This window comes from Engystomops pustulosus, chromosome 7, assembly GCF_040894005.1.
Source record: "Engystomops pustulosus chromosome 7, aEngPut4.maternal, whole genome shotgun sequence".
NCBI classification, from domain to species: Eukaryota; Metazoa; Chordata; class Amphibia; order Anura; family Leptodactylidae; genus Engystomops; species Engystomops pustulosus.
In genome coordinates, this window is record NC_092417.1 from 173,551,658 (window position 1) to 173,573,617 (window position 21,960).

A 21,960-nucleotide genomic window follows, 5' to 3' on the forward strand; every position below is an offset into this window, starting at 1 on the left:
CTATAGCAGGCTTCAGATAAAACAGAATAACAAAAGGGGAGGAGCGGTGTAGAAAACCAATGTAGAGAGCTAAGTGCACAGCAGTGTGAGGACATGCCCCCAAAAGACAAATTCCTGGACTATAAATCTATATTTCAAATTCAAGGTCTCTCCATGAACAGTAGATAACACTGGATGCAGAGAGCGCAGAGCACAGCAGTGTGAGGTCTGATTACACATCTCTCCAGGGACAATACCTAACACTGGCTGCAGGGAGCACAGAGCACAGCAGTGTGAGGTCTGATTACACATCTCTCCAGGGACAATACCAAACCCTGGCTGCAGAGAGCACAGAGCACAGCAGTGTGAGGTCTGATAACACATCTCTCCAGGGACAATACATAACACTGGATGCAGAGAGCGCAGAGCACAGCAGTGTGAGGTCTGATTACACATCTCTCCAGGGACAATACATAACACGGGCTGCAGAGAGCACAGAGCACAGTAGTGTGAGGTCTGATTACACATCTCTCCAGGGACAATACCAAACCCTGGCTGCAGAGAGCACAGAGCACAGCAGTGTGAGGTCTGATTACACATCTCTCCAGGGACAATACCAAACCCTGGCTGCAGAGTGTATAATGACACCTACTGAAAGATCCCTTTAAAGACTCGTCTAATCTTCAGGATACTTGTTTGCTCTAACGCACAGAAGTTCAGGCACATTGGGGATGCCCCAGATTTGAGGCTTAGACGCCTTAGGCACAGTTCACACACAGGAAGGATAGATGTTTGATACACAGATCTTTTGGATCCACAGTGAATTATTCAGTGGTGCGGATCACCCCCGGGCCCGGCCCTTGTTCTTCATCCTCTAAGAGGAAACTCCAGACACCAGACGGATCCTTCAGATATTTTGATGATACAACTCCCATCCCTGCAATTCCTGCTCCAATGGACACATTGACCCAGCTTTCCCAAATGGAAACGGGTAATAATATGGAAGGGGGTGGGTCACTGCCATTAATGGGTTACCTCTATGCCCTGGTACATTGGGCAGCCACATGACGATCGTGGGGGTCCAATCACAAGTACCCCCACAATTCTAAGAGACGGAGGCTGGTGTAGCATTGCATCCCCTTTCATAGCAGAAGTTCCAGTACATACATGGTTATCACCCAGCTTTCCAAGTCCCCTAAAAGGGTGAATCACATAAGAAGAGAGCACAGCAGTATGAGGACATGCCCCCAGTAAACTTGGAACAGCTTCAATCCTGGAATATAAATCCATATATCACAGTCCTGCTGCTACTAACTACATACACAAAGGTCTGATTACACATTTCTCCAGGGACAATACACAATACTGGCTGCAGTCTGTTTGGTCATACATGCTGACAGGTTCCCTTTACAGGGATAAGCCTCCCCATGTGTGCTGCATCACCCAGCTTTCCCACATGAATTCAGCTGATGTGAGGTTTTGAAGAACTTGACAGAAGGCTCATCCACGTGCAAAGCACAAGAGAAAATCCTGGATTCATAGGGAGACATTGTACTGTATATAGGACATCTACAAAGGCCCCTGCGATGGGGAGCGGAGGGAGGGGGAGCAGATAACGCCGCAGCTCCAGGACATCCATCGCTTTATGCACCAGAACAAAAAATATATACAAAGTAACAAAAACACCTCTTTATATAGGAAGTCAAAGAATCCAGAGCAGCTCCGGAGTACAATGTATCAAAGGAGCAGCAGCAGACGTACGCGAGGTCTGCAGCCGCCGCAGAACATCAAGACTGAATATCTATTTGTTAATGAAGACGATTGACCTCCCCATCCTTTGTGAGAAGAAGGGGAACTGCCAGCCTGCACAAGTACAGCTCTCCTTTATTCGCGCATGGCTATGATCAAGGACTATGGTTTTCTATGCCCGGTCTTATGAGGCTTCTAGACTGTATCTCCCCCATGCTTTACACTGCAGCTCTCATCTCCACCCCTAGGTAATACCCATGTACTACTAAGTGTCCTATGACCTTTCAACTCATAAGGGCAAAGCCATGATCATTACAATATAAAACCTATATACTATCTAGTGAGAGGCATTGTCTGTCCTCCATGCTTTACCCTGCAGCTAATTCTCATCTCCCAGCTCGGCTTTAGAAGGACACGGCTATGATTTAATCTGCATTGTGTATTGGGGTCTGAAATCTATTTAAAAATATAACCAGAGGTTCTGCCTTGCGCTTTACACTTCTTCACCTCTGGGTATTGCCGACCTTTGACCCTTCCTCCATCTCTTGCGCTCTAATAAAGCAAAGCACAACTACAATCTTATCCCCTCTGTCTTTCGTGGTATGTAATAAGTTTTCAAAGGCTAGAAAAAAGAGCAGCTTTTCCCTGCAAGAAACAGCGCCACCCCTCTGCACAGGTTGCATGAGGTATTACACCTTAACACTACTAATCAAACCGCACAGATATGGGAGCCATTTGTACATATAAAGCATTGTCATAATAAAAGGACTTAACTACTTCTCAAAAAAATGACTATTTTGAAAGAAATCTGTAAATTTGCAGCATGATCACAACTCACCATTACAGCTATTACGGTGAACATCAGAGCGGAAAGGAACTGCCATACCCTGAAGTAAATAAAAAGCAAAGCAATAAAAATGACTTGTTAACCGAAAAATCACAACATTTTAAAAACATGAAAAACAGAATGCAAATCAAGTAGTGGCCACCAGGTGGCAGAGTTGAGTTCACAAATGAAAAATGGAATCTCTTAATATTGATACATTTTTACCAAACTTTACATTCTAAAAAACAAAATTCTAAGAAACAAAAATGGATGTGGAAATTCGCATATGAAGGTCTCAGGAATGTGGCTAGAAAGCCGAAATTAGTCCTAGAGAATAGTAGTAGATTTAAATAGTAAACCATTAACAAAGTGGGGTCAAAATTCCTTAAAAATTAGAGGGGTGAAAAGGAATAGATGTACCTGGCTGAAACAGCACCCCCATGTGTCCAGTGGTTGAGTATGGTACTACAGCTCTGCTCCACTGTAGTTGGTGTAGTTCCACATAGAGCCCATTTCGGCCGAATGGTTCTAATCTTATACACCCGTAAATTTAAAGGGGTTGTCCGGTGGTTGAAAAAAAAAAAAAAAAAAAAAAAATGGTTGTTTTCTACCTAAAACAGCGCCACACCTGACCATGGTGAGTGCCAGTATTGCAGCTCAACTGTATAGAAGTGAATGGGGTGAGTTGCAATACAATGCACTACCCATAGTCTGGAGAGGCGCTATTTTTTGGATGAAAGCAGATATGTTTTTTTAACCTGCGGACAACCCCTTTAAAGGACATCTAGTACCAGGATGAAGGACTGTATGCAAATGAGACTGAGGGGCTCCAGGCTCCCTAGGTGTCATCATATGTAAATGAGCCTGTGGGGCTCCAGACTCCATACGTGTTAATGAAGCCTGGAGCCCATGAGGCTCATTTGCATACAATCTTTCATCCTGGTGGTTGTGTGCCTTAAAGGACATCTAACCACCACCACTTGGAGATCGCCCAGCGACACACACAGACTAGAGTGCTGCAGGCATGCTGGGAGTTGTAGTTACTCCGCCACCATAGGGTGTATATTACCACTGGAGCCCATATATTATTTCTGAGCTCTGCTTATGACTACAAGTCGGAGACGAGACTGCGCTGTAATGTGACATAAGACGATCAGGGAGAGCGCACGCTTCTGTCACTCCTTACATAATAGATCACAGCGCCTCCGAGATGACTGCGATCCGATATAAATAGCATCCCGCTCATTTCTCTCCCAAATCCGAGGGGGACGTGCGCACAATGGTCGACTTCTCCACAGATCCGAGAGACATTCATAAACTACTGATAATACCGCATAGCTTATGCTTCACTTGTCCCCTTAAAAGGGGCATCCACAGCAGGAAACATTCCAAATGTTCTATTAAAGGGAACCTGTCCCCAAGTTTTACCCCATTAACCTTCGAGTCCCCTCAGGTCAGGGATCAAATGTCCTTTCTAGAATTCCCCGTTATGTGAAATATCCCCCCCCCCCCCCCCGATTACCTATGTGAAATATCTCCCCTGAAATATGACTCTTCTCATCCTATTTTCACATGAGATGAGTCAAGTTTAGAGGCTGCAGCGAGAGTCACTTCAGAAGCTCCTAACGTTGGTCACATAGGACCTAGAAACAAGCTTTTGGCATCATATGAAATACAAAAACCTCATATCGTTGGTTCCGTGAGCTACAGAAATGGACCTACAGGCAGTTAAAAAATAGGAGGGAACCATCTTTAGCTGCCTGCATCACTGGTTCTGTAGCTCAAAAACATGTGATCTGAAAGTTTAATATGACACACTAAACTTGACTCGTCTAATGTGAAAATAGGATGGGGAGAGTCATATTTGCCCGACTTTGGAGGAGATTTGGTAAAAATTAGGTAAAAATGGGTAAGATTTAACATTACAGAAGGACATTTCTCCCCCTACCTGAGGGGGCTGGGAGTTTAGTGGAGTAAAACCTGCTGACAGGTTCTCTCTCGTGGCCAGGGTTTGAGATCAGCCGGATGGTAACTACTGGAAGTGGTCACAGAGATCCCAGGATCACAATTGTCCAGTTCCATTCGAGTGAAAGTGGGCGAGCGGCAATAACAAGCACTGCCTCTGTACAATGCACGGCGCTGTGCTCAGTACAAAGTGGAAACCGCTGCTGATAACAGACTTCCCTCTTAATAGCAGGTAAAGGGTGGAGGGTCCGAGATTCAGGATCTTAAAAAGGTAACTAGTTATCACCTATCCTTAGGATAATAGATTAGATTAAAGGACATTCCCACCAGGATGAAGGATTGTAAACCAAGAACTGACATACTGGTGTGTGACCCCTCTGGTGCGATCTGCTCCTCATAGCTTTTTAGGACCTTGTTTTTACCGAAAATAAGTTCTAACAATTATGCAAATGAACCTGAGGGGCTCCATAGGTGTCAATAGAGCCTTGGAGCCCCTCCGACTCATTAGCATAATTTTTAAAACCTTTATTTCTTAAAAACAAAAGGCATAAGAATCTTAAAGAAGAGCAGATCCTGCTAGACGGGGCACACACCAGTATGTCAGTGTGCTTGGTTTACAATCCTTCATCCTGGAGATAGATGTCCTTTAAGGGCACTATCCACTTTCTGGATAGTAAAGTCCATTCCGATGAGTCATTTTTTGAGAACTGGTGAAGATCCAACAATCAGAACCACAATTTTAGTTCAATCAAACTCCAGTCCATTCTCTGTGTAGTGGCCAAGTTCTATTACTGCAGCTGAGAATGGGATCCGCACTGCAGTTACCTGACGTGGCCACAACACAGAGATCGGAGCTGTACTCCTGAACAACGCAATGAATCAGGTGCCTGAGGCTGATCAATGGGGGGTCTCCAGTATCAGATCCAACAATGGTCTGAAATATACGGATAGGCAGTGGCGTAACCAGAAGCTGATGGGCCCCAGTGCAAAGTCTGTGCCAGGCTCCCCCCCCCCCCCCCCCCCCCGACTATAATGTATGGTTTATAGTAATAGTCTTCTCATATGGGAAAGTGACACCATAAGGGCCCCCTAAACCTCTTGGGCCCGAATGCGACCGCAAGTTACGCCCCTGCGGATAGATCATTGATATCTAGAAGGTGGATAACCCCTTTAAGTGTCTGATCTTTCAATGATCCTGTATGGAGGATACTTAATTACATTGGATGGGACCCTTGTTTTAGTGATGGGCGGGGTTCTGCCATATGATACCCACCAATCAGTTTGTTATTTAAAGTGGAAGTCGCAAGATGCATGATGAGACGCCACCCAGGTGATTGGCACGTTCCGCTAGTTTTGTAGAGCTCTACCCCCAGTGGGGTCTTACCTTAGACCTAGAGGTTCCCGCACGGCGAATTTGATTTCATTCCCTAGAACTTGGCTGATCTGCAGGAGTGAGAGAGAGAGAGAAAAGGGTTAATCTTCCGTCCTACTACAAACCCTACAATGAGGTCAATTGTTCCGGGCACTTGGCACGGAAGGCGCCATCGTCATTATCCGAGTAACAGCCTCTTCAGCCACTTACCTACTGGGGAGACAATGATTATAATCAGCGCGGGAGGATGCAGCGCCAAATAAATACTTAATACAGTAATTACAAGCCTAGTGCCGCCCTTAAAGGGACGCCGGGGGGTGGATGGTGCATGCCAGCCTTAAGGGGTTAAAGAAAACGCCAGTGATGGGAATCATTCTGACAGCGTCTGATGGGATGCAGAGAAAGGCGGCAGCGGAGAGGATCCTAACGGGAGCGCGGCAGCCGAGCGGAAAATCCATCCTACAGGAGAACAAATCCGGAGTGATGGGGGGGCGGAGGGTGACCCCAATGTAAAGGAAGAAGTACGGAGAAAGATAGGAACCAATACCCAAAACCGTGCCCGCCAGCTGCAGGGGATTAGTAGCGAATCACTGCAGGAACTCTGTGCCAACAGCAGCTTAAAGGGGAACACCATGTTCTGATATATAAAATGGGTCAGTGATCAGACTGTAAACAGATGGACTGAGAGGCTGCAACAACAACAACAACAACCGGATTGTAGCGAGTGTCCTCACACTGCTGAGCTCTCAGCGCTCGGACTTGAATCGTTCCACATTTTACAAGGCGCAGCGTAAAAGCTGTGTACAGCTGAGCTGAGAGGAGGAGCTACGGAGAAGTTCAGGGCACAGAGATAAGAGCACAGCAGTGTGAGGACGCAGCCAGGGTACAATCCGGCAATATAAATCTATATTTCACAATCCTGCTGCTACTAACAAAGGTGTGACCACACATCTCTTCAGGAACAATACCTATCACAAGTGAGCGAGGACATGACCCCAGTGTAATAGGAGGAGCTACAATCCAGGAATATAAATCCATACTTCACAGTCCTGCTGCTACTAACTCCATACACACAGAGCCCTGTATTTACTATATACAAGACTGGCTGTAGATCATTGCAGCTAAGAGCACAGCAGTGTGAGTATTTGTTTACAAATTAAAAGGACATCTAACTCCAGGATGAAAGAGTGTATGCAAATGAGCTTGAAGGGCTCCAGGCTCCATTAACACCTATGGAGCCCCTCAGGCTCATTTGCATACACCCCTTCATGAATTTAGTACCTAAATGAAGGGTGCAATGTAGTCTCTGGGAGCCCTTTAGGCAAATGCAGAAGTGTAACACTCCCTATAAACCCTTAAGGGTGCTGTGCAGAATTAGGCAACATGGATATTTTCTTCCAGTTAACATGGCGCCCTTCTAGAACAGCGCCACACCTGTCCATAGGTTGAGTTTGGTATTGCAGCCGCTTTGTAGCGAAGGGAGCCAAGCTGCAGTACCACATTCAACCAGTGAAGTGGAAAGAAAGCAGTTAATCCTGAACAACCCCTTTAACTGCCTGACCCCGTCCGCTCCATGGATCAGCGTCTCTCACCTTTGACCGATGCACCTCCCCGTCGTCATCCTCCCCTCCCACACCCAGGATCTTGCGCGTCTTCAGGCGGCTCACGAGATCGGACTGGCTGTGCTTCTTCATTAAGGGTGGAGGCGATTTGGTCGCCATCGTGGTGGTCCTCTCTTTAACCAGCAACAAGTCCTGAGGAAGCACAAAGGTCACAGAAGGTCAATGCAGTGATAAAGGGAATGTACATCAGCATCCTCACACTGCTGTGCCCTGATCTCTCAGCATTGAACTGATCTACAACCCCTCCCTTGTACTCTGGGTAACTTCTGTACCATTCCATAAGAACGCTGCTACAGTTTTTACAAAGAGCAGAGTTGAGAGGCTGTGCCCAGAGCTCAGAGCACAGCAGTGTGAGGATACAACCTCATTCCATTACTGGGTATTAAGCTACGATTTCCAAGCTCTCCAGGGCCAGTACTGAACACTGACCACAACAATTGTACAATCATCTTCATTCTCAAAATAGAGAGAAGCGGAATTCTTCCAAGAGCTGAGTGTTTGTTACAATTGTATCCAGTCTAGACAATCCAATGTAAGCAAAAACATATAGATTTTACCTCACCCAATGAAAAAAACAACTATAACAGTTATGAATTTATCTCACAGAGGATTAAACCACCCGACACAATTGTAGCAAACCCTCAGCAGCGAGATCTACGTCGTCTGTGCACGTCGCAAGCCTCTGTATATTCATGGATGGCAAGCAAAAAGGATCACAGCAAGAACAACTTGTTATTAGTACTACTTAGTACAAAGAGAAGCCTAATGAGAGCTGAGGGTTTGTTACAATTGGATCCAATTTAGAGAGTCTTAAACACAAACAGGTTGGACTCTGGACTGATACATTGTAGCAAATGATGAAGGGATGCGTGCTGCTGATGACTGTAGCTCACCAAGGATTGTCTAGACAGGTACAACTGTAACAAACCCTCAGCTGTGAGAAGAATTCTATCCCCCAGCACTTGGCTTCATCAAGTAATATTTCTGTGGGCAAAGTGTAAGACGCTGCCAAGTGCAACATGGATCCTCTCCATCACCTTCAGCACAAACAGACAATGCGTATTGTTAGGAGGAACCCGGCATCAGCCCTCACACAACAAACCATCGCACTGTCTGCACCACCGACTACTGGGAACACGTAGTGGGAACACTGGGATTCTTCCCATTCCTCGCCTCCACCACTGGGAGGGAATGTAAATATTTATTATAAAGTGTATAAGACGCAGGGAGGATCCAGAACTCAAACCAGGACTGAGGCTCAATACTCAGGTCTAAGAGCACAGCAGTGTGAGGACGTACTTCCGAGGAACTTGGTAAAAGCTACAACCCTGGAATACAAATCCATAGATCACAGTCCTGCTGCTACTAAAATACATAGAGGTAAGATTACACATCTCTCCAGGGTAAATGCCCAACAATACCTACAGAGAGCACAGAGCAAAGCAGTGTGAGGAGATGCCTCCGGGGAACTTGGTAAAAGCTACAACCCTGGAATACAAATCCATATATCAAAGTCCTGCTGCTGCATACATAAAAAGGTAAGATTACACATCTCTCCAGGGCCAATACCAAACATTGCCTACAGAGAGCACAGCAGTGTGAGGAAACACCCCCGGTGCACTTGTATTAGGTACAATCCTGGAGTATAAATCTAGATATCACAGTCCTGCTGCTACTAACAACATACACAAATGTCGGATGACACATCTCTCCAGGGTCAATACCCAACATTGCCTACAGAGAGCACACCACCTGTGCACTTGTATTATGTACAATCCTTGAATATAAATCCAGATATCACAGTCCTGCTGCTACTAAAATACATACATAAAAAGGTAAGATTATACATCTCTCCAGGGTCAATATCCAACATTTCCTACAGAGAGCACACCTCCTGTGCACTTGTATTATGTACAATCCTTGAATATAAATCCAGATATCACAGTCCTGCTGCTACTAACAACATAAGCAAATGTCAGATTACACCTCTTTCAAGGGACAATATAAAAACACTGGCTGCAAAAAGCACAGCAGTGTGAGGACACGCCCCACAATGCACTTGAAGAAGCTACAAACCTGGAATATAAATCAGAATTTCACAGTCCTGCTGCTACCAACAACATACACGAAAGTCTGATAACACATATTTCCTGTAACATACACACACTAAGACACGCCCCCGGGAAGCCAAAACTATTACAACCATCACAGATGGGGCCGTTAATAACTTTGCTAAACAAGCGACCAAATGACTGCCCGCCAGAGTCACGTGCCAATAACACTGGGATTGTAAATCCAACACTGGCTGCAGAGAGAACAGCAGTGTTAGGACCTGGCCCCAGTGCAGTTGGAGAAACTGCAGCCCAATAAATCCATATTTCACAGTCCTGCTGCTACTAACATACAGAGTGGTACGATAACACATCCTTTCAGGGACAATGCCAAAACATGGTCAATGCTGCTGACACATTCCCTTTAAGTATTCAAATATTTTTTATGTGCAAATTATGAATATACAATATACATACAATCATACAATAAAACAAAATATCTAATAATTACTACTAAAACCTTTCACTACCGTTCATACTGCGCCCCCTGATGCATGAATAGAATTCCGGACTTTCAGTAAGTACCGACACTTACATAGAAGATAATTAGGGCAGAAGTTGGGTGATCATATGTGCCCCCCACCCACTGAGAACTGACTGGAAACAATGTATCTCATTACTTCCTGTAAGAACATTCCTACCCCCCCCCCCCTCGAGTTAATTAAACGTGTGCCCCCGGTGTCGCTGGTATCGCTCATTCCTACACGACTCCTAATTACGCACAGAAGAATTTAATGGGCGCGTGTGCTGCGTGTGGCCGAGGAGGGCGCCGTACGCCTAATTAGACTCCCTGCCACGTTCAGTCTTTGTTACCCCCGGAGTAAGGCGTATAATTAGGCTACGTGCCACGGCTCGCCCGCCCCCACAGAGCTGGGAGAGGCCAACGCTTGGCAGGGTCCTGCAGCAGAAGCACGCTGGCACCGGACCCTGGCTCACATCAATGCCCGCTGCAGAAGCGCCAACCAAATATGAGGGCGAAAGCTGGATCTAGATCTGCCCGCACAGCTGAGGGGTTGTTACAATGTATTAGGCCATCTAAGAAAATCTCAGATTACTAATACACTGCGATTAACTGCTCCTGTGTACACTTTGTACCTCTGGTTACACGTCTCACAGCAGAGAGTTTGTTACAATTGTCTAACCAGACAAGACTCCAGACTGATACATTGTAACAAACATTACAGATTGGAAATATTTTGCTGCTGACCACATTCTACAGAGGATATCCTAGAATGGATACAATTGTACCAAACCCTCAGCTAAGTTTTGTACCCATCGCAGTTAACTCTAGCGCAAAAAGAGGTTCTGCAACTGCAGTTTCAAGCGCAACTATTGAGTCAATTGTGACCCAAATGGAAGACCCCCCCCCCCCAATTGTGGGTCGTCCATAATATTAAAATTTACATAAAAGGGTATATTCTATGCACCCCACCCACTTTTATGTAAATTTGAAGCTTATGTTCCAGAGAGCTGTGAAACGTACAGCTGAGGGTTTGGTACAATTGTATCCATTCTAGGATTCTAGAATTCCTTACCTGGAGTGTTTGTCACAATGTATCAGTCTTGTCTGTTTAGATATAAAAAAAAAAAACCTCCATTATGACCCCAACGCTCCTCAGGGGTCAGCCATAATCTTAAAATTTACATAAAAGGAGATAGAGATACCAGATTCTAGCACTGAAGGGGTTAACGCGGTTCAAATTAACCAAACTTTAGTCGCAGCTCCTGAAGGAACAGCGGAGATGACAGGAGCCGCCAGCAGCCTCACACCGCTAAAAAAAGAAACCACTTAATTAAAGTCTATAATTGCTTTTTTTCCCCAGTAGCCCCTCCCTCCTGACGGGAGATCAGAGCGGCGAATGGCGGAACCGCCGCTCACTTTACAAGATGCGACCCCACTAATCCAAGTGTTAAGCTAAATAATATCATTTTTGTTACAATGTAGCAGTGAGGAGTCTTTACCACCCACCATGGCAGATCTCAGGTGTAAAAGGATAGAGAGAATCACAGGGAGACGGATAAGGAGGATGACTCCGCCCACTCATAATGAGATGACTCTCCTGACCCCAGCCCAGTCTACACAGTAAAGCTGCGGAAATATAGGAATTAAGGGTTGTAGCTGTAAAAAAACAGTTAAACCAACAGGATAGGAGATAAATGCCTGATCATTCATAATAAGGAGTCATGGGGGCGGAGAATAGCCCCTAACGGGCTCAACCCATATCCCATAGTCAAGATACATCATCACAAGTCTTGCAACCGCTCAAGGTAGTTTATGATGATTAACTTCTCCCACGGAATACTAGTCAAGCTAAAATGACATACAAGCTCCGCCTACTTGACTCCTAAGCGAAGGTCTATGCAGTATTTAAAGTTCTTTTTCTACATAACACTGAACCTCTCAGAATATAGAAAATCTAATCCAAGATCGGACTGGAAGAAACTGTACATTATGTTCTGAGTTAGGAGAAGGTCAGGAGTGACGTCAGAACACATGTCACTGATGGAGTAATAGAAGCCAGGAACAGACGTCTGTGCAGTAGGAAATTTAGCAGAAAGTGAATAAACTTTTATTTGGGTTAAACCAAATTATACAGGACATCAAAGTGTACATTCTGGAACGAGTTAAGAGATTATCAGAAGCAACGTTAAAAGATTTCACGTCACTAATGAACTACAATAAGTCAGGAACAGACCTCCTTAGGAAATCACCATTACGTGAATAACTTGGGAAAAAACCTATATCTAAATGAATAAGATACAATAGTAAGGACAAAAAAAAAATACAATTTCATAGGAGTTTGGGAAAGATCAGGAGCAATGTCAGAATATATTATGTCACTGGTGGAGTAGTAGAAGCCAGGAACAGACTTTCAAGTGATTGTAAAATCAGCAGAATGTGACCAGAGATAAATCTGCATCTATAGGACATGTCTGGAATGAACAAGGAGATTATCAGAAGCCAAGAAGTCAAAAATTAACATGTCGCTAATGAGCTAGAAAACATCAGAAACAGTCCTTCTCAGGAAATTAGCATTATGTGACTGTCACCTTGGATAAACCTATACCAAGATACAGCAAAAAATAAATCAGGGGTTGATCAGAAGCAACACACAAAGATTCACATCACTAATGAACTAAAAGAAGCCAGGAACAGACCTCCTTAGGAAATCAGCAACAAAAGGATTAAAGAGAATCTACCATCTGAAAAGAGTTGGGGGAAGATCAGGAGTGATGTTGGAATATAAAATGTCACTGATGGAGAAGTATAACTCAGGAACAGACTATGTTGGAAACTCAGCAAAAAGTGACTTATCTTGGATAAGTCTGTATCTGTAGGAAGAATTTCACGTCACTTATGATTTAGAACTAATCAGGAACAGACCTCCTTAGGAAATCTGTATTACATGACGTACCTGGGATAAACCTATAACTAACCGAACAACAGAAAGGACATAAAGGGGTTGGCCACTCTTTTTACATAAATTGTCCATGTGTCTTTACTGCTTTAATAATAATCCTTGAATTATCAATTGGTTCAGCAGTCCGGCTACTTACTTTTGTCCAGACTATGATTCTTTGTTTACATGTGTGAGCTCTGATGATTAGGAGGAGCTGTAGCAGCAGAGTTATGACCCCTCCCCTCTTGCTGTCTCTGTCAGTAAGGATAGACAGTGAGAAGAAAGATACACTGGGTGACGCCATGAGGACGGCCTGGAGCAGTGAGTGAGAGGTATGTATGTATGTATGTATGTATGTATGTATGTATGTATATATATATAGATATATATACACACACACATACACGAGTATATACAGAGGGCAGCATGGGGAGAATTGGGAAAGGCTGAAGCTCTCAAAGGAGGCAAAAACACAGGGACATGTACATGCAGAGACGTGTTCAATGGAGGAGATTTCTTGAAAAGGGGCCAACCCCTTTAAGATAGAAGCTACAATCTGATATGAGTTGGGAGACGACCAGGAGTGATGTCGGAACACTGAAGGAGTAGTAGAAGCCTGGAACAGACTTCCAAGTGATCAGAAATTCCGTAGTTAGTAAAAAACCTAGAACGAGGAGATGATCCATATAGTTCTGGTCACTAATGAAGTAGAAGAAGTGAGGAACAGACCTCCTCAGGTTAGATATAGGTTTATCACAAGTTATAGTCACTTAATGCGGATTTCTTGAGATATAAGAGCAGAAGAGATGGGGAAATCAACCTGTCACCAATATTCATACATGGTGACAAAAATATCAGAAATAAAATATTTTGCCGCTGAGCCGCGACTGACAGGATGAGTGACGTGCAGCCATCAGATTCTGTCAGCCCCAATCTCGATTTTCTATCAGTCTCCAGTCCTTGTGTAATGGATGATGGAAGGATGCGAAGACCGAGGCTCCAGATCCAATCTCACAATCACACGAGGTGAGGCGCAGAAGTGACATGACGTGACCCCCCAGCTCCCCGCACTCCAGGGACTCGAGAGAACACAAGAGCCATCTGTCTGGCTGCACGCGGAGGAGAGCAAAACATAGACAACACTATCACACTGTGCCACTGCTATTCCTCCTGAACCACCCCATACACATGCCTGCTCTGATTGGCCAAGGGTGCATGTGCGCTCCATCACAAGAGGGGCTCTCCATCCATTGCTACTTTATTCTCTACTCTCCCTCAGGGAGTGTATGATCCCTAAAAAATGAAATAACTGGGGATGCAGATGTAGAAGTGCCCCATCTTCTCCTTTTTAATCAGTGCATGGTGTAGCGCCTCTCCAGTTTGTGGCCATGTGTGGTATTGCAGACAGGATGAATGGTGCAGAAATTTAATACCAGTTACAGCCCATAGACAGGAGCAGGGATGGATATACCCAAAAAAGGAACCCAAGGAAATGCTATGGGCAAAACATAGTAAGAGGACGCATCCTCCCCTCTAGTGGGACGACAACCCTCATTCTCCAAAGGATGCGGAAATTCAGGCCAATTGGAGCAGACATTAGGGGGACTCCACCCCAGATATAAAACTTTTCTTGGTGACCCAAAAATGGCAAATAATAGGCAATGATAAAGCCAGAAGTCATCAGCAAAAATCACAAAAAAAAATAACTCAATCTGCACAAAACGACAGACAAGAGCGGCAGATTGGGCCGGGATGGTGCGTCCCCCTCCTCATCCAGCCCCCCCAGTTCGCACTCTGTAATTAGCATCTGTCGGATTCTTTATTTTCACAGAAACCCTCATTAACATAATCCAAGGCTCTGCAAAAAATGTAAAATAAAAAACCCTCCTCCCCACCGTCCCCTTACATTACACTGCTGCAGCTGGAAGCATCTTCTCCGACAATCCTCCCCCCCCCCAACCTCACATTGACGCCCTCCGTGGACGCCGCAGACACGAGACTTGCTACATTTGCAGGAAAGCATAAGTGGTGTTATTAGCGGGAACAAGAGATTCTCACAGATTTAGGAGAGACGGAATAATGATGAGGATCCAGACCGAGACGCATTCCAAAACATTGGTGGTGGAAAGGGGGGCCGACAACTGAGGGGTCCTGCGCAAGAACATAGGATGAGCCCCATCCACCAGCATAACCAACTCCAGAGAAGGTCAACAAGGGGTGACCCAAGGAAATGAGAGGGTTAATCAGAGCACTAGTACTAATCTAGGGTAATGGGTGGGAGGTGAGCCGAGGTAGCAAGGGGGTCATACAAGACCACCACTAGTGGGGGATCAGGGGAAATGAGATAATAAATTACACTGTTAGTGGTGATCTAGTGTGAAGGGATAATATAAGTATTCCTAGGGGTGATCTAGGGTACAGAGGGGTTAATAAGAGTATTCCTAGGGGTGATCTAGGGTACAGAGGGGTTAATAAGAGTATTACTAGGCATGATGAAAGGTGATGAGGTCAATTAGATTATCCCTAGGGGTGATCTAGGATGATGAAGGGGTTAATTATATAATTACTAGTCTGGTGGGGATCAAGGGTGACGAGGTGGTTAATAAGATTACTATGGGTGGTAAGGGGTTAATAAATGATAAGAGGTGATCCAGGGTAATGAAAGTGTTAAGAACACAATTAGTGGGGACTTAGGGTAATTAATGAGGGGATAGTAGTGGTGTATGGCATTAGGGGGCTGATGGGAATGTCCCTGGTGGTCAGGATGAGGCTTGTAGGAGAACATATTGGGGCCCCCTTCAACCCCTGGGCCTCTGTACCGCTGAACAGTCTGTACATACTATATGGTCACCCCCGGGGGAGAGTCCTAATAGTGACTACAGAATATGATCAGCTAAAGTCACTGATGTAATAGCATTTATAATCCAGTATTAACCTCTGACTGGCCGTTAATCTGCCATCAGGTCCCATATCCAGAATATCTGACAGATTACATCAATACTCACAATGCTGCAGCATCTGCTCTATATGATCCCTCTGTTACTCCTACTGGAAATGTAGCATTAGACTGGATGGTCCATTTCCTCTTGTCAATGTTGTGTCCTCACATTATAACATCCATTTCCAGGAGGAATAGTAGGCTTTACCATCAGGTGGATGAACTAGAGCCCATGCAGTGTGCTGATGCTGATGCTCTGAATCCAGAGCTTTCATGGTGCTTGAGTGTGAAGCTTCCTCTCTCATATACATGCATGGTGGAAGAGGGATGCTGCTACCTAAAATCATCACCCGACCCAAACTGGACTCCGACAGGCACATACACAGCGGGGTACAGAACATTGATGGGGTGAGATCACCCACATATACAATGCAGAACAACCTTTTCCTTTATATAAAGATCCTAATGAAAGTGAAAAAAAATTAATTGTTACATTCTGCAAGTCACCACAAGGGGGAGCTAACTGTGTACGGATGTACATGGTCATTTAATTCAATGTATACATAGTCTACAGAGAGCTCCCCCTGGTGGCTGCGTTTGTAGCACACAGACTTCATTGGTTCCTTCACTAATTCCATATTTCAGTACAAAAAACCCCCCAAAGGATCTACTATGTTGACTACCAAGGAAGGTCATACACCCCAAAAGGTGTAGCAGCCATCACATCTGACAGTGCCACCAATGTGTCAGTTATCACTGTGGGAATAGGGTTCTATTCATGAATCAGCAGGCCCTGGATGAGCATGGCTTTAAGTAATGGGGGTGTGGTTAGTTCCATGCTATGTCCCAGGTAATAACCAATCAGATCCCAGCCGCCGTCCATCACACACAGTTTCCTTCCAGAAATTCCTAGGATTTCATCCCCATAGAAAGGATTTCCTCACACACAACGGTTTTCCTGTTTTACTCAGCAAATTGCACTGACGAATCTCCAATCCAGCTATGCCGAGGCGAGCACGTAACCCCCCGCAGCGCACAAAGTCACCGCCGCGCCACAATTGATTGTCCGCCACCTGTAATGTAATCAGCACAAATCAAGGAGACAACAAAGTGACGGGTTCCTGAGATTCTAAATGGAAGGTTCTACAATCCATAAAACACACAAAGAACGATGGAATAGGAATCAGACAGCGCCACTCTCCGTGTAGTGGCTGTACAGAGGCACTGCAGCTTCATGCTATTCAAATGAATGGGATCGGAGATGCAGTAACCTGGTTTGACCACTACACCAAGAATGGTGCTGTCTGTTTCCCGTTCCATTCTTCGGGTATCTGCTGCCGAGTACAGACAACCTGTGCGGGATGTTGGACCCCAACCAATCTATTAAATTGAGGAACAATTCTATGGAAGATACTAAAATTGCAGCAGTTGTCTGTCTTACTGCAGCAGCCAGTTGTCTTTGTATTCCTAGAGAGTGTGGAAGATACCGCTGCAGCCAGTCTATAACAAGCTGTAGAGAGAGGGGAGAACACTGCTGCAGCCAGTCTATAACAAGCTGTAGAGAGAGGGGAGAACACTGCTGCAGCCAGTCTATAACAAGCTGTAGAGAGAGGGGAGAACACTGCTGCAGCCAGAGGGGAGAACACTGCTACAGCCAGTCGTCTTTGTCCAACTGTAGAAAGTGGAGGATCCTGCAGCAGCTCATTTGTGTCCTCTTATAGAGTGTCAAGGAGCCAGTTGCAGCCAGTTGTCTTTGGCCTCCTGCAGAGAGGGGAGGATCCAGCAGCAGCCAGTTGTCTTTGGCCTCCTGCAGAGAGGGGAGGATCCAGCAGCAGCCAGTTGTCTTTGGCCTCCTGCAGAGAGGGGAGGATCCAGCAGCAGCCAGTTGTCTTTGGCCTCCTGCAGAGAGGGGAGGATCCAGGAGCAGCCAGTTGTCTATGAACTCCTGCAGAGAGGGGAGGATCCAGCAGCAGCTAGTTGTCTATGAACTCCTGCAGAGAGGGGAGGATCCTGCAGCAGCCAGTTGTCTTTGGCCTCCTGCAGAGAGGGGAGGATCCAGCAGGAGCCAGTTGTCTTTGGCCTCCTGCAGAGAGGGGAGGATCCAGCAGGAGCCAGTTGTCTTTGACCCCCTGTAGAGAGGGGAGGATCCAGGAGCAGCCAGTTGTCTTTGGCCTCCTACAGAGAGGGGAGGATCTTGCAGCAGCCAGTTGTCTATGAACTCCTGCAGAGAGGGGAGGATCCTGCAGCAGCCAGTTGTCTATGAACTCCTGCAGAGAGGAGAGGATCCTGCAGCAGCCAGTTGTCTTTGTCCTCCTGTAGAGAGGGGAGGATCCTGCAGCAGTCAGTTGTCTATGACCCCCTGTAGATAGAGGAGGATCCTGCAGCAGCCAGTTGTCTTTGTCCTGCTGCAGAGAGGGGAGGATCCTGCAGCAGCCAGTTGTCTTTGTCCTGCTGCAGAGAGGGGAGGATCCTGCAGCAGCCAGTTGTCTTTGTCCTGCTGCAGAGGGGAGGATCCTGCAGCAGCCAGTTGTCTTTGTCCTCCTGCAGAGGGGAGGATCCTGCAGCAGCCAGTTGTCTTTGTCCTGCTGCAGAGAGGGGAGGATACTGCAGCAGCCAGTTGTCTTTGACCTCCCATAGAGTAAGGGATCCAGTTGCCGACAGTTTTTTTTGTCCTCCAGCATAGAGTAAATGAGCCTGCAGCACTAGTTCTCTTTATCTTCCCGTAAAGAGCTAAAACTCCTTTAATATGATTTCAGGGCGGCCAGGTGATGTATAAAGCTTTACTAAGAGACTGCAGTGCTAGGATGCACTTCTCCTTACCCCTCACAGCACCATACATAGTCAGTGGTTGTGCTTGGTATTACAGCTTAAACCCATTAACTTGAATGGCTCAGAGCTACAACCAGGCCAGCAGATTTATGGATGCGACATGACAGGCACAGCCCTAGGGAGAAATCCCAGCAACTGGTTGTCAGGCCCTCACCGACCGGATATAGTTGACCAACCCTAATGATAGGTCATCCATATTTTAGTAATGGAAAACCCCTAAAATACCAAACCAAAGTCCAACACGAGCCACTTGGACATCTCTGGAGCGTATCAGACAGAACCAGGGATTCTGCCCGACTTCTCTTCATCCCCAGCAGCAGAAAACCTGTTCTAATCCTGTCCCCCAGACAGTGCGCTGATACATTGTAACAAATAGTTACAGTTTGTCTTCATTATCGTTATGGAGGTACATTGCATTCTCATCATCAATTGAAGACAAATGATGGGAGGATGGGCCAGAGAATTAAAGCAGAAAGCCTGGATGTGCAGAGAACTGTAGAAAAGCTCCATTTAAAAAGGGATATTCCTTAGCTATAGGTTATTTGCTGATTTTGGGGGTGTGACAAGCGAGACCCTACAAGCATAGAGGTCCCTGAATGAATGGAATGGCTGGTGGCACATGCACCTCTGCTGCTCTCAATCCCATAGGAAATGAATGGAGCAGCTGTGCATGTGCCACTGCATCGATTTGAGGGGACAGGAGATCCCCCATTCTCATGATATGGGGGGCACTAGGGTCAGAGCCCTAGGATCATCAAAGGAGATGCTAACTTATGGAAAACGCATAAGGCTGTATAGTCCTATAGCTGGACGAGGCTCCCCCAACACTTGTCAGGTTCCATTGCTTTCCCTTAGTCTGTGCCCAGACTAGACATCTCCGATGCCAGGCGGCTCCTGTGCCCAGCTCCGCACAGCTGCCACCCCCCGGCCATTTGCAGGTCCCCTGGGTCCATGCCACCCTGCACATGCCATGACAATGTGGGCACCGATGTGGACTGTCCTAAATTAACCCTGAACAATCTGTTCACACAAGTGGAAGATGGCAAAGACCGAGGACACAGAGTCAGGAGTCATTTCTGCTGCTGATGGGGACTTAAAGGGGATGTCTATCCCTGAGGGGATTAGGAAAAGCCACGTGAGAGAGCCGCCCCCTTTACATCTAAATAACAACATCTGATGACAAGACACATGACAAGACCCAGCCCCCTTCTCACACTGACACCCAGTACAGGAATGCCCAATGCGAGTCATCCCTTTAAGTGGGGTCCCTAGAGCGGACACTACATCTAATGATTCCCATAAACTGAGACGTGTCTAAAAATCCTGAATCTCAGGGAGGCCCCTAAGGAGAACAGAGAGTATCTGAGTCTAGGAGACGTCAAGCACCAAGGAAAACAAGGCTCCTCTATGTTGTGGGTTACACTACATCCCCCTCCTACTGCGGCCACCAGATCCCCAGCCACAGACCCCACAATCCCCCCCTAGTCATACTCACGTAGAGAAGACTCCTTGGCAGACGTGACACCTCACCAATTCCTTCTTGGCAGAAACATTGGCTCACACTTACGCAGAGACATACGCAACGCACAGCAGAGATGTACACAAACAGCTCTGCTCAACGCCAGCGTCTCCTCCTCTAAGCACACACACTGCAGTAACATAGGAAGCCTGGCGCTGCACACTGTGACTCATACATGGGGCAGGATTTCCTCCGGCTGGAGGGTCCCTACAATGCAGCATTCAGATCCTTTCTCCACGCTCAGATCAGACTTTCTGAATGTGCAGCAGCAAGGAGTTTGTTACTTGGTACAAATCACCACAATATCTAGAAAAGACTTCCGCTTTGTACTATCCATCTATATGGAAAGTTAGATGCGAGTATAATCCATGCATGTGGTGTAGACAGATTTAGTACAGATGTAGCAGAGCTGAATAGGTTACAGGTCACCATTTACAATACTATAACATTGACAACTACACTGCCCCAACAATCAAAGTGGATGCGCATCACTCTTTTATCTACGCTAATGGACCAAGGATTCCAATACACAGATGTAGTAGAGCTGAATTTGTTAATTACCACATCTCTAAACTATGTAAAACTGATTTGCGCAGTAAACTATTGCTTTGCTCTAAAGTGAAACAAATGATACTTATGTAATAAGGATTCCAAAGCACAGATGTAGCAGAGCCGAGTTTGCCATATTACTGTAAGACAAGCCATAGAAGCCTACTGTAATGTCCTAAACACCCACATGGTGCACTGCATTAGATAGAAGTAGTGATAGTCGTTAAAGAGAACAAATGTATAGATGTAGTAGCAGCGAGTTTGTCATTTGGCTCAACTCAACACTAAAATACTGTTCTTTGCATAGAGCTGAAGAGAAGCCGGGTGCATTGTCCCAACCATCTACATTGTACTTTGGACCAAATAAACAGTAACACTACTTCATAAAGCATTCCAATGCATAGATGTAGTAGAGCAGAGTTTGTTATCGATCACAGTTCAACATCGACCTTTGCAAACACCTTCATGGACGCCCAGTGTAGTGTCCCAACACTCTACACCCTCGCAAGGAGCAGTTCAGATTGAAGTGGTCAATTACCCAGAACTCTAGTGTATAGATGTAGCAGTGCTGGACCTGCGTAGTGACCACTCAATGTATTAATACAACATAGAAAGTATGTGCATAAATAGCAATTCCACAATATAAAAGCAGGAGCCCTCTACTCTTACACGGCAGAGCTGTTACCCTCTGACAACCCCTACAGTAAATCCATCACCCCTCCAAGAGGTTTCAGATCTCTTACATCTTCCATTTCTTACCATTAGCTAGGATCTCTGCTTGCTGTCAATAAACAGAAACATTCTTGTTTATATCCTAAACCTGCCCTGACCTCCTAGATCCCACCTCTGAGGGTTTGCTACAGTTGTCTCATGTCTGGGCAATCAGCTGTGGGTTCTATACATCATCACTTCCTGTTATGAGAAAGTTTGTTACATTGTATCAACTTACACAAATGACTCAAAAGAATGGTTAAAACTTTCACATCTGGCTATTCGTTACAGTTGTAAAAGGGGTTTTCTAAGCAAAACATTTAGTAAACAGAAACAAGGAACCCGTCCTCAATATGATACTGGTTGTGGTCTGACCGGCACTGATCAGA

General features: G+C 45.7%; 1 protein-coding gene across 4 annotated transcripts in view; it reads right to left on the reverse strand.

Annotated features, from left to right (window-relative positions):
- The window catches only part of TP53I11 (tumor protein p53 inducible protein 11), a 48,592-nt gene that overhangs the window by 8,935 nt on the left and 17,697 nt on the right, over positions 1–21,960 (reverse strand). For 2 of the 4 annotated variants that reach the window (XM_072119014.1, XM_072119013.1), the window contains exons 2-4: positions 7,484–7,645; positions 5,904–5,962; positions 2,567–2,615 (exon numbers count right to left, since the gene is read on the reverse strand). In XM_072119014.1, the coding sequence (XP_071975115.1) occupies positions 2,567–2,615; positions 5,904–5,962; positions 7,484–7,612 (237 nt within the window). In that variant the 5' untranslated portion in view covers positions 7,613–7,645. Of the gene's footprint in view, positions 1–2,566; positions 2,616–5,903; positions 5,963–6,101; positions 6,446–7,483; positions 7,646–20,287; positions 20,444–21,960 lie in introns of those variants that run through there. The other 2 variants (XM_072119015.1, XM_072119016.1) reach the window with 2 other exon arrangements.